At 43.9% G+C, this 12,836-nt stretch overlaps 1 protein-coding gene across 12 annotated transcripts in view; it reads right to left on the minus strand.

Annotated features, from left to right (window-relative positions):
- Positions 1-12,836, minus strand: part of RAPGEF4 (Rap guanine nucleotide exchange factor 4) — a 301,768-nt gene that overhangs the window by 63,203 nt on the left and 225,729 nt on the right. For all 12 annotated transcript variants that reach the window (XR_009351882.1, XR_009351885.1, XR_009351884.1 and 9 more), the window contains 2 exons: positions 2,477-2,561; positions 583-643 (listed from right to left, as the gene is read on the minus strand). Coding sequence is in view for 9 of the 12 variants with exons in the window: in XM_059167024.1 (XP_059023007.1) it covers positions 583-643; positions 2,477-2,561 (146 nt within the window). In the remaining 3 variants the exon portion in view is untranslated. The remainder of the gene's footprint in view (positions 1-582; positions 644-2,476; positions 2,562-12,836) is intronic.

Below are 12,836 nucleotides of genomic sequence, written 5' to 3' on the forward strand. Positions count from 1 at the left end.
AAATGATGGCCTAAACAATTTTGATCACATTTATTAATATCAAATTTCAGTTTCTTGCTTCCAAATACCAGCATAGAACTAAACAGCTTGAGTTCTGGAGAGATGATATACTAGCATTGCTTCAGTATCTGAAGCAAAGAAATTCTCTCTTGGAGCTGAGAGCAGAAGTGAGAGAATAAAAAGCAAGCAGAGTCATTTATCGCTTTAACAGGAATCTCGAAAGATAGACTTATTCTCCGAAAACCAAACTGAAGTGAAGTCATTGTGCAAAGGTCCTGCGTGGGGTCCTTTCCTGATGAAGTCACTGTTTCCCCCGACCCACCTTTAAACACTGTCTCGAGTCAGCAGGGAGCAAGTGGGGACTCAGGCCACCAAGAGCTACGAAGCTGGAAAGGAAAACCCCCATGCAGTAGCAGAGCAGACGCATGCTGAGAACAAACCAGGTCCCGGAGAAACCAAACCACCACGCGACATTCTACTAAGTCTGACCTGAGCCCAAAAAAAGAAAGCATTTGCAGTCAGGTTCCTGGGGCCTGTGCTCACGAGAGGCTCGCTGGGCACAAGTTCAACACGTTTACTTACGCACAGTTCCTCCTTTGGCATGAGATTCAAAAATGAGGACCCCTGCTAACTCTCGTTTCACCTAGAGGAAAAAGAGAAAGAATTCAGAATGGGTAGATTTGGGGGGTGGGGTGGGACTTGTTCTCCTTCCAAGCAGTGCTGACTGTACCCTTATGTCCAGACAGCCACCCCCCATTTTGCTGGCAGCTCCTCTCATGCAGAATCACTTTCACTAGATTTGCCACCAGATTCTTAAGGCTCTGACAAGAGCGATTTTGTAGGCTAACTCATATATAAGATGATCTCCCCAGAAGCCATGTAAAACACAGCTTCATGTGTACGAACTAGCCAGCTTCTCTGCCCGTGGTTCAGCCTGAGTGAGAAGGTGGGAACATCTACGATCTCATCAGACTCTGTTGCTGTGAGAGGCCCTTCCTTTCCTCACACATACTGAGTCAGCTACCCATGTGTTGGGCAAGTCAATGCCTCAGAGGTGAATAATTAAGCCTAAATGTGTGAGAGGATTTATATTCCCACACAGCTGATTATTTTAAAAATTCTAAATTATGGCCCCAGATTTTGGCTCTATTTCCCTAAGAACGAAGTGACCTGAGAATTTCCCACAATGCCAGGGCCCCTGGGGTTTGAGCTGTAAGAGGAGACTCCCTGCCATCCTCTCAAATCCCACCATGCTGGGCAGGTCCCAACAGGGGAATGCTGGGAATCTGGAGCACAGGTAGGGGAAAGGAGTCTCCCCTCACTTCCCTCTACAGCACGAACTCATGATGCCTACTACCCCAGCTGAGGCACCCAGGCATTAGACCTAGGCCCACCCTAATGGACAGAGTGAGGATGACCAGGCAGTGGTGTGGGAGAAGGGCGGCTGGGCTAGACCATACCCCTGAGTATTGCAGGCAGGTAGGTAAACCAGCTGCTAGACCCCCAGAAGTGCAGCAGGTGAGGAATGGGAAGGCGGCTCCTTCTGAGTTGAAGAGGGAAGGGAGCCCTTTGCTTGGAGCTGTGGCAAAGCAAGTTCCTCACTGCTGTCAGGAGACCTAATACACCCCCACCCCACCACCACCACCCGATGACCCTAGGCACGGCAACCAAGTGATGTCATAACGCCATCTAGTGAGCTGGGAATGAAAGGCAAATTAGACACGGAGATATTGCTGAGAGGCCTTAGAATATGATCTGCAGATATTGAAACAACTTCTGTTTATATTGCTGCTGAATTACTAGCATATAGGAGACTTGTTACCTGGAAATCACATTCCTGCATTTCTTCTATGGGAGGAGGTATTTCTGTCCCTATTTAGAGGCCAAATTTCTGTCCACTGCCCTCCTAAATAACCTAATCACGTAAACGTTCAGAGTCTGATATAACAATAGGGCCATTTTTCGCTACATTTTTTGGGTACTGCTATTAGGCTCTAACATCTGAAGCAATGTTCTCTCGAAACTTCTGCTTCCTTTTGAAAGGGCAGCAAAGCTGGGCAAAGCTGGCCCTGTGGGCCAAGACAGGCCATCTCGATGTCTCTCCTTCTTCTGGCTCTCTAGTTCAATGAAAGTGTCTCAAGAGGTCCTCTTAAGGCCTAGCTCTCTTGTCTAACCCAGATTCAGTTTTGGAAGGATGAAGTTCATTCTTTGGTCCTACTCACTCACACTACTTTAGGATTTAGGGCATGTGGACAACCACTAACAACAGGATAATACTTGATCCATTTTGGGATTGTTCTTGGGTATAACTTCCTTAGCATCTCATGAGGGAGAGTGGGGGTGATTTATGAGGTATGAGGTAGCATTCAGGTATTCCTTCACCACCACCCCCATACCATAATACTCTTCTCCACTGCTACAGTGCATTTTCCACCCCACACCCTCCTCGAGGATGCTCAACCAGGAGACAACCTACTGTGGTAGACAGATGGGATAAGGCCTTAATGTGAATGAGCTCTTCATAGATAATCTCTAGGTCATCCACAGTCCTCTGGCCAGGTCTACAAAGAGAAAAAGTAAAAAGAAAACAATGAGAAAGAAAGTCATTGCAAAAACTTGAAATATAGAAATGGGATTCAGGGATCAGTAATGTGTTAAGGGGATTTCTTAGGAGCAATTTCTGCAAAAAGATATTGACAAAGGGAAAGATCATGCCATTATAATCCCTAAAGGGATTTTTGAAATGAATGGGTTCCTTGATGAAAGAATGTGCCCATAGTACCCTTCCCTTCCAATCTGAGGGAAGAACATCCCTACTCACATTATAATCAGCTAATTCTCTCACTTTGTGATGACTGCTCTAAAAAAATTGCTTTTCATTACCCTCTGAATCAATAGCTACAAATCTTGTCTTTTAACACATCTAGGAACAATTGATTTCATCAACTAGATGATTGATCCAAATGATTTGGGATCCTGTGTGATGTCTTAGCCTAACAGAAGAATGCTCCCATCACTGTTTTGGGTTATGTAACATGCTTCCAGCGCAGGGCTCAAATAGAGGGTTAATACAGACTCAATATTTTCTCTCCTGCCCCTGAGGAAATGAGGGCATGAGATGAGCAGGAGGCAAATAGTCATGTCTGGGATGAATTAGGAAGAAAGGGAGAGAAGGAAGGTATACACTCTCATTTCCCAAATGAGACCCACAGATGCCCCATGGATGACCAGTCTTCCATGAGATGTCAATCAGTGTTGTATCTAAATTTTTTTTCTATTAATTATTATAAAACTAATATATAATTACCTGCCTCTAAGGATAGGATATGAAGGTATCACGGACATTTTGGCAGAAGAGGACTGAGCAAATTCCTAATCTTCTTCTGAGTCTGTGATTTTCTGGAATCGCGAATAGTGTTTAATGATAAACCAGTGATAATTGATACGATTGGTCAATAATCTGGGTTTTTTGTGCTCTCTGCAATAGAAGAAACCCTAGCAAACATGTTTCAGAAACTTAAAAAACAAACAAATTGTTTATTAATTCTCAAAATGCTATGTGGATGGACAGGCAGCATTTACTCTCAGCTAACTGGTGCAGTCATATATGTAACCTTTTATATAACCATCAGTCTATGTATTTTGTTCTAAAATTTCAACAATTTATGATATTCCTCAATGTCACTGTATGTTAAACATTTAAACCTCAATGAAGTGTTTCTGATGGTGTTTCATCTTTAATTATGTCACATTTTAAAAAGCGTTCCTTGTTCAAATAAATATGAGGGTGTGGGTGTATTGAGCAGAGCACTGGATTTTGAGTCCGAAGATCAAGTTTTAACCTCAGTGCAACCACTCACCAGCCATGTGACATTAGTGTCAGCCTCATCTGTAAATTGAGAACAATACCTTCCTGAGACAGGTGTGAGAGCTAAAGAAGTAGTGAATATGAAAGTACCTGCATATTTATTTAAGCTGGGGGGGGGGTTGGCGGGGGACCCAACAAACCAGCAAAGTGATATTCAAAGCTCAAACCCTTGCTTAAGAAGTTAAACAAATTTTACAGATAAAGTATGAAATTTGGGCCAGCAAATTACATCTGAAACTTCGTGAGTTATTGGGTAAGTAGTCTGAGCAATCAAAACTGAATTGTAAATATTCTAAAATAATTGCCTGGATAAAATGATTTTGCAGCCATAGTCTATGTCATAGGAGGGACTTGACAGATCAAGTGTGGCTACCTGGAGGAAGAAAAGCTCTTTGCATACCTCCCGCATTACCTTTTGAAGGGCAGCTTTGACATAAGAAAAGAATAGGATCTTTCTTTTCTAGCATCACAGAGGGTATGTTTTCTAATCCTGACTATTCAAAGGGACAGGTATCCAATCCATGACGCCAGGCAGCTTCACCTCCTACGAAACTTCACCAAAGAAGGACACAACTGTGTACCAACCTGGTTGGTGCTTAGGGATGGAACTCTAGAAGTGTGGGACCCAAAGACACCGGAAGAGAAAGCTAAGGCCTTTCGGGCTCTCTGGGAGCCAGGCCTTGTCAGTAAGGGGCCTAATCTACTACTTGACTTAGACCTGGGGATTTTGAAACTGGGACCCTCAGGGATTTAAAAGTCAATTCAGTCACCTCAGCCCATCTCCCATGACAGAGGCAGCTAATGTGAAAGTCTCAGGTGGGCGTAATAGGATTATGGCTCTCGAGCACGAGGAGCAGCCCTGCTGTTCATGCTACTTGACATCAGCGGCAAATAGCACGGACCCTCCTAGAAGCCTGGCTAAAAGGGAAAACAGTTGGCAAGCCTCATTCTCACCTCCGTGGGGAAGAAGAAAACTCAGTTGGGGAAAGAAAGGGTTGGAATTTAGCTGTAAAATCTTGACAGCTTCAAAGTTTTGGGAGCAGGTCTCTGGGTTGAGGAGGAGTTTTTACGATAGTCTCGATGTGAGCACCATAGTGATCAACTCTTACCGATTTAAAAAAAAAGAGCGCTGCCTTTAGAATCTATAAATCCCATCATATTGAACGGATATTTCAGTTCTGTACTGTTTATACTATATTTCAATTTAAAAAAATGAAAATGGTTCTATTTCATCCAAGAGTTACATGAAGTTAGCATGAAGAACGTGGTCAGATTCTCAATGCAGCATTTGACACAGTGGTTCAAGGCTGCTGTTGAGCCGGATCTCGACTGGGTCATCCTAGGACCTTCGCTGAGTGTGGGAGCAGAGAGGTGAAGATGGGAAAGAATGTGAAGAATTTTTGCAATCTCTTCCACTCCCTGCTGCCCCAGGCCAGCTGAGTGCTGCCTGGAGTTCCCTGCTCTCCCAAGCCGCTGTCCTCCTGGCTCTCTCCTGCCTTCCAAAGTGCTGCTTATCGTGCCTTCTCTGGTTTGTTGTTCTTTTGTTCACTTCCTGGGTTGTGCTACGCCCCAGGGTTCTGCTGTCAGCTCTGTGCTCAGTGTGTTCTCCTGTCTCTCCCTGGGGAAAACCCCCCAACTTTCATCTATGTAATGCTGAGACCTGAATCTTTGTCTCCAAACAGATGTCCCTGAGCTCCAAGAGCTTCCTGGCCATCTCCTTCCAGATAAGCCACAGGTACCACAAGGTCAGTTGGTCCAGAAAGGCTCCCTCATCCCCCCACAAGGCTCTGGGAAGGCGGACCTCAATCTACTTTCCCGGACTCCTCTGTCTCCCCTCCTTCACCCCTTCCCTCATGGCTCTGCACTCTGCTCCAGCCATGCCAGACACCTCTGCATTCTTCCAACATGTGAGGCTTGTTCATGTCTCCAAGACTTTCCACATGCTCCTCTCTTCGCTGTATTTTGTTCTGCTGCAAGCCCAACTCAGATGTCATCTCTCCTAGCTAAAATTGGTTCTGCAACCCTTATTCTTCCATGACACATGGTCCTGCTGCTGTGGTAATTACCACATACAGTCAAGAATGCTTAAATATCCATAACTCTAGTCTGCTCTTCTCAAGATAAGCAGCATCTGGTCGTGCAAAGGGCACTGGATTGGAGATCTAAATCGGGAACTTCCTAGGTACGTGATTGGTGTAATGCCTTGTTGTTTCTGACTCTGTAAAATGGGAATAATAAACAGGGTTGTCATAAAGATTGAATGAGTTAATATACACAAAGTATCGACACATTGGAAATACAGCCCAAGTGCAGGAAAGCGTTATTACCAACTCATCAGATGAATGAACACATGTTCTTACAATTCATGCTGAACTCAGGGTCTGCCCAAAGAAGAAGGCAGCAGTACTCTGGACCAGTTCTTGTTCTGTGGCCTAAGGGAAATGGGGGCTTGTGCTCTGCTATCCTTCCTAATAAAGGTCAAATCAGATGAAATGCCCATGACACAATTCACTTTTGATATGGCACGGGTTTGTGTCATGATGAATTACTAAATTAATAATGGATGAAGGAGCTAGGATGTGAATATTGAACCTCACCTCTTCAAATCCCATAAAATGATAGAAAAGACACATTTTCTATAGGATTATAGATTTTATTCATCCAGTTGTGAGGAGGAAAGTCACTCTGTCTAATTAAATCAAGATCAGTGGTAGCCTGGAGAGAGGGGGCCATCGCAGACCAAGCAACATTTGTGGGGCTCAGCCATTTTTTGGCCATTTTTTGTCTGCCATACTAACAGTCCGATGGGAAAGGTATTTTAAAATCCAAAACAGCACTGAAAACAAACATGCATCACCATTACCACAAACCACAAAATAGTACTATGGGCAGACCAGAGAGTTTTAGGAATTCTTGGGTGACAGAAAGTAGAGAGGAAGAAAATGTCTGAGAAGTGACTAAAGCCACCACAGCACCACCCTCACAGAAACTACCACGAGGGGAAGACAACAGACAAGACAAGGGCAGGAGAGGGTCAGAGTGGTTCACCAAAAGACGGCTTCTCTCAGGTCAGTGGGCAGTTGGCCATCTTTCCTATGCCCCATTCAGAGCGGGAGGCAGTGCAGAATTTCCAGTCGGGCTAAAACTTAAGACCTGCTCTCTAAGACAAATGCCCAGGGACAAGCCTGGGAGAGAAGACCTGGGCCCTCCTGCCAGGCACAGAGGAGGAATAGCAGCTCTACCCAGAAAGGCTCCACTCCTGGGAAACTCTCCTTAGTCTGGCAACTAATGGGTGGAAGGGAGGTGGCTTCGGCCAGCCTGCTCCCCATGTGCCTCTCATAAAGTGAAGCCTCCCAGGAAACATGGTCTCTGCTGCCTTTAGAGGCGGCTCTGTTGGGAATCTAGACCACACCTGCGCAGAAATCCATGTGGCGGCTTATTCTCCACCCAGTCCTCCAGTCACTGATAACTACTCCAGAGAAGCAAACGCTTCCACAGGAACTAGCTGGGTGCTGTGGAGAAACCCACGGCAGCTGTTTGAAACAGAATGGAACAAAGCCTAAAAACAGTTTCGTCTCTGAGTCCTAAATAACATTCAAAATGAAAGGGGGAAAAAGAAAGAAAGAAAGAAAGAAAGAAAGACACAACCCCGTGGTCTAACGTGGTCAGCGTGATCACAGGGCAAGCCACTGTCATTTGGCCATCCACCCAGGTAGCAGTGAACTTTTCGGTCCTGTTTACAGCAGATGTTTTAATGAGGTGACAGAAGTCAGGACTGCAAGGTGCGAGCGGACTTACTCTAAAAACATGAGTATATTCCCGGTTAACAAAGCCACAAAAGCATTTGCAGGAGGTTGGCCACGAGCAAACTCACTGATGTTCCTGGGGCGTCAGCCTATGGTTACGACTCAAAGTGGAGGGAAGTCCTGGAGAGGAGGTCAGCTGGAGCACAAGCGGTCAACCTCTGCCCACAGGAGTCAATCACAATATGAGTCCCTCTCCCGCCCCAGGTGGTTCTTCTGGTTTGTGGCTGGTGACAAGGAGAGCCAGCCCAGCCTCTCCCAAGGCCGCCAGCTCAGAGCTGCTGTGCCATCTAGCGTCTCAGGAAAGACTCATCTCTCTGCTCTTGATCTGTAGTCCTCCCCAGCCCCCACCCCACCAAAGGGCACCTGATAACAACTACAAGTGAGCCTTCCCCACCACAATCACTGCACAGAGTCACATTTTAAAAGCGGGTTACTCATGGCAAACAGTGGCAATGAAGCACCTCTTGTGCTTTGGTCTTTACGGGGGTGACAGGGGAAAAAAATGGAGAAGAGATCCTGCAAATCAGACCCCAGCCTGTTCAAACAGTAATGAAAGGGTCCCAAGGACTGAAGGCAATTTGGCTTTCAAGAGTCAAGGGAACACTGTGCCCCAAGCAGGAGGAGGGAACTCCCAAGCACCTTCACAGAGTAACCGATGAGGCCGGGGAAGCGAACGGAGTCTCTCGCTGCTCTGAGTGGCAGCCGGGGAATGGACCTGGTCTTTACTTGTCCTTCTCCAGATGTCACAGGGAGAGATATTAGGCATCCCTGCTTCTTTACAAATCTGCGTGGTGCCGCATTGATGTGGATTTGTCGGATCCTGCTGTGGGAAGGCCTAGTTTCTGCAGGGGATGCATTCTGCCAGCAATGTCTAGTTACAGACAAGATAATAAACGGGGATGGATGGAGAAGCAGTTTATACATTAAAGGATGGGAGGGCTCAGGTGATATTGGAAGCTGCTGGTAAATACAGTTTTATCAAGGAATTTATCAAGGTCAGAGACAGAGCTCCCCAGCTATTGGAACGTGGATAAAATGAGGGATTCGTCCAGGCACTAAGCAGCACGTTGGCGTGGCCAGTGGTAAAATATGCTGGTGAGAAAGTAAATAACCCAGTTCTTCTAGACCCGTTGACCAGTAGACTTTGTCCCTGGTGCGTGGGGAGAATACCCAGAAACGTCAATGTTATAAATATTTAGTAACCCATGGTCATGCTTCAGAATAAAGGAAATGCTTTCTTATTTGTTTGTCCTGAGGGGTGGCGTGGGAACGCTTTATTTTTCTTGCAACACTCCACCTCATCCCACCTGACTGTCCAGCTTTTAAGTCATTTCTCAGACTTGGAACATTTTCCAGCACTCTTAAGATCTTAGATATCCCTTCTTCCACTTCCCTTAAAGGAAGTTTGGGGTCAATCACACCCTCTTGTCAAATAAACCAACGAAATGTGCTTCATTTCTCCACCTCCCAGGACCCTCGCTTCTTAAGACTTGGATCTTCAGGGTTGGAGCCATTCCAGAAACCTGGGGACTGGACCTTTAAAGTGTCCTGCCCCGCTCTAGCTGCTCACTTCCCTGCCACACCACACCCCTTTGCCTTATCTTTAACCCAGAAAGGAACTTTTAAGTTTACTTCCAATGAAAGTAGGCATTTTTTTTTTAGTTCTGATAGCAATGCCTGGGAACATGGGGATTCTTTCCTTCTTTGTGAGGTTAGAAATGAATACAGTCTACCATTGCAGTCAAGGGCAGATGTCTTATGAATATTTCTGAGAAATGAAGTCATCTCCATCAGGGTATGGGGTAAGTTTCCATAATTAAAGCCCCCGAGTGCTAAGTGTTTTTAGGACAATGTAATTTAAGGTTTTTCACATTTAGAAACTGAATACGTCCCCCTCCAAAAAAGAAACTGAATATGCCCAGCATTCTACCAGCACAAGCGGTTACTACAGGGGCACACTAGAAGTTTAATATTAAACCTCTGAAAAGATGCAAGTAGAGATATTTTCCTTTAGGACACCTAAGCAGCAAGTTGAGAAAAACAAATCTGGATGGCGTCAAGCTACTTGCTTGCCCTTGTGTCTGACGCATATATACCGCAGACAGAAAATAGAAACGTTTTGGGGGAGGTGCTGTGTAGATGCAGTATTACTTTTTCCTTGCAAAAATTGATTCTTAATTAATCAGAGACAGAGGGATTATGCGTATTTTTTTTGATTTCACTCCTCATTCAATAAATACACTAGAGAGGATGAAGTTGAAGCAACCTAACAGAGAAAAGAATATTCTTCATGGAAAAAAAAAATGGAATGAAACTGGATTTGGAGTAAGCAGACATGAGGACTCGGTACACAGTTCAGCTACATATACTTCTGTGTGATGTCAAGGAAAGCCCTTGACATCTACTAAGCTCAATTTCTCCATGTATAAATGGTGGATAATATATAAGTCCTGTTCATTTCATAAAGTTGTTTTGAGGTTCAGGATGGGAGGTATATAAGTTCCCTATATATACTATGTAGTGTGATTCATCTAATAATTATTAAGTTTTGTTTATAATCCTGGCTAGCGAGTTGATGTGAATATTTTTCTAAGTAGATGATAACACTTGTATTCCATTCAGGTCTATAAGGTAATAATTGAGTAAGATGAGGTTAGTCTGTAATAATTATTTTTAAATAAAGTATCCATGACATCTTTCCTCATCAATGCTCTAAGAATAAACCCAGGAGGACATTTTGAACCCTCTTTGGCCCGAGAAAGGTGGTAGACCACAGTCCTGAACACAGATTCCAGAGCCAGACAAACCTGGACCAAATCCTGGGTCCAACACAGGGAAGTGATTCAACCTACACCCGTTTCCGAATCCACAAAATGGAGATGATATTAATACCTAGTATTAATAGATGATATTTAGTTCTGTTGAAAAAATTCAATTAGATTTGTTGAGCACAGTCCCTCGCATACATGTGCTCAATAAATGTTGGCTGTGATTGAATATAACTGCACTTCCTTTTCTGTTTCCAGTCTGCTTGTGAGGTTGAGAGAGGGTAAGCAGGTATTCTTACACCCGCTTTGCAATTTAAGAGATTTGTAATCTGGAGATGTTAGGTACTCACTGGTGATTTGGTGAGACTAGAATCCAGGGCTCTGGAGCTCCGTCTTAACCTTCACTTTATTCAGCAGTCTTGTGGGTCAAATGCATGTGTCTCAAATGCTGTCCTTAATTTCTCATGATAGAATTAATTTTTAAGCTCAAAGAACTCACTATCTGGCATCACGTCTTTAGTCTCAGCATCTCCACAGATAGCAGAGAAACCTACTCACTGCAAACCACACCTCCCTTTAAGGCTCTTCAGTGGTCCCCGAATGGCTATAAAATACTATCCATCGCACAAATGGTACACAGCAGACACCCCACCCCCACCCCTGCAATCTGACCTGGGCCAAACTCTCCAGTCCCATTTACTAGCACTCATAGTCTGGGCATTCATTCAGTGTGAAACAGCTTATTGTTCCCTGCTGGAACTTTCCTGACATCTTTCTGGCCCCAGGCCCACCCCTGCACTCCTGTCAGGCTAGGAGTTCTTTCTTTGTTCCAGGAAAAAGAGCACTAAGATATTATTATTATTATTATTATTTTGCTGCTGGAAAGAAAGGCCTTGAGAATGAGCCTAACATTCAACAAGGACTAAATGTATTAGGGACATTCAGAAGGCTGGCTACTATGCACCTATTAAAAATCCTATCCTGGAAGAATATTTAAGGTTAAGGGAGAATACCACAATGTATTTTTAAGGGCAAAAAGTTAGGAATTGAAAAATGACCAGAGGGATATGCACCAAAATGCTGATAATTATCTCTGGGAGATGGGATTGCAGGTGCTATTTATTTTTCTTTAACTCTTTAAGGTAGCTTCCAATATTTTTGCAATGAACACATTGACTTTAACAATAAGAAGTCATTAAAACCTTGAGGTAATCTTATAATGAGGCCTACGCTGTAAATGGGCAGCTACACCCATCTTCCCCTCTCCCAAATCTGAATCTCAATGGCAGTAATCCAGTGGTTGGCTGCTTGGGCACGTAGACAGGAGGGTTAAGTAGTAAATTGCCTTCATAGGGGAGAGGCAACAAATCCAAACCCAAGAAATGGCCCACTTAATGCAATCATTTCTTCTGGTAAATTTTACAAGCTTTCACTTAGGGCACAGCAATCTCTCCAGAAAAAAACAAAGGCAAAGTTTGTCATGCAGTGAAAGAAAAGATTCACAATGAATTTCTCAGTTCATAAAGATTAGGGTCTGTAAGTCATGTTTCGTTTTTCATCTGATTTGTATCTGAGAATGAATTTCATAACTTTGAACATTTATTGGCATAGCCCAACAGAAATCAAAGCCCTAGGCACCACTGATTTTAGGCTTGCTAATCTGGGCTCCCCTGAGGAAGCAAATTTCCCTGTAATTATCAGGATTTCAAATTTCACACCCTCAAAACAGTTTGGACAGATAAAGACCCAATTAAAAGAGGCTCTGCTAATTTAGAGAAAATACACAGCCTCTCAAATGCCCTCTAGAGCAAGTATGTGGAACAGCAGGTGGGGGTTGCCTTAATGCAGCCAACTGATCCGATTAACACTCCCACTCCCACCGCGTATTTTCTCATATCATTTAATCATCTAAATTGTTTCTTTTTAAACTTATGCCCTATAGCATATGTTAGAAAATATTAATTTATCCCATGAAATAAAGGACCTCAACTTTCTGAGTTCCTGACATGTTAGGAAGATTCCAGAATCTGCCAAGAATTCTGCGTGTGTGTGTGTGTGTGTATTCATATATCATGTCTTTGTTACACATATTTACATATTTATATATTATTTCTTTGATATACATATATATATATATCTCCCCTCTTCTGCTCAAGCCAAGTAACTTAACCCTTTCCCTACTAGTTAAGCTTCTAGACTTGTAAGGAATTTCAAAACTGCAGACCTACCTTTGGCAAATGGCATCTATCTCATTTCCCTCCCACCTTTAGGCTGGGTTTGGACGGATCATGCCAACAGTGGGACATCATAACTCACTTTTCTTGGAAGAAGAGATTGAGGGGCATAGAAGTATGACCAGAGCCCTCTTTGTGTCCTTGAAGCCTCTTTTTATCC

Source organism: Mustela lutreola, chromosome 3, assembly GCF_030435805.1.
Source record: "Mustela lutreola isolate mMusLut2 chromosome 3, mMusLut2.pri, whole genome shotgun sequence".
NCBI classification, from domain to species: domain Eukaryota; kingdom Metazoa; phylum Chordata; class Mammalia; order Carnivora; family Mustelidae; genus Mustela; species Mustela lutreola.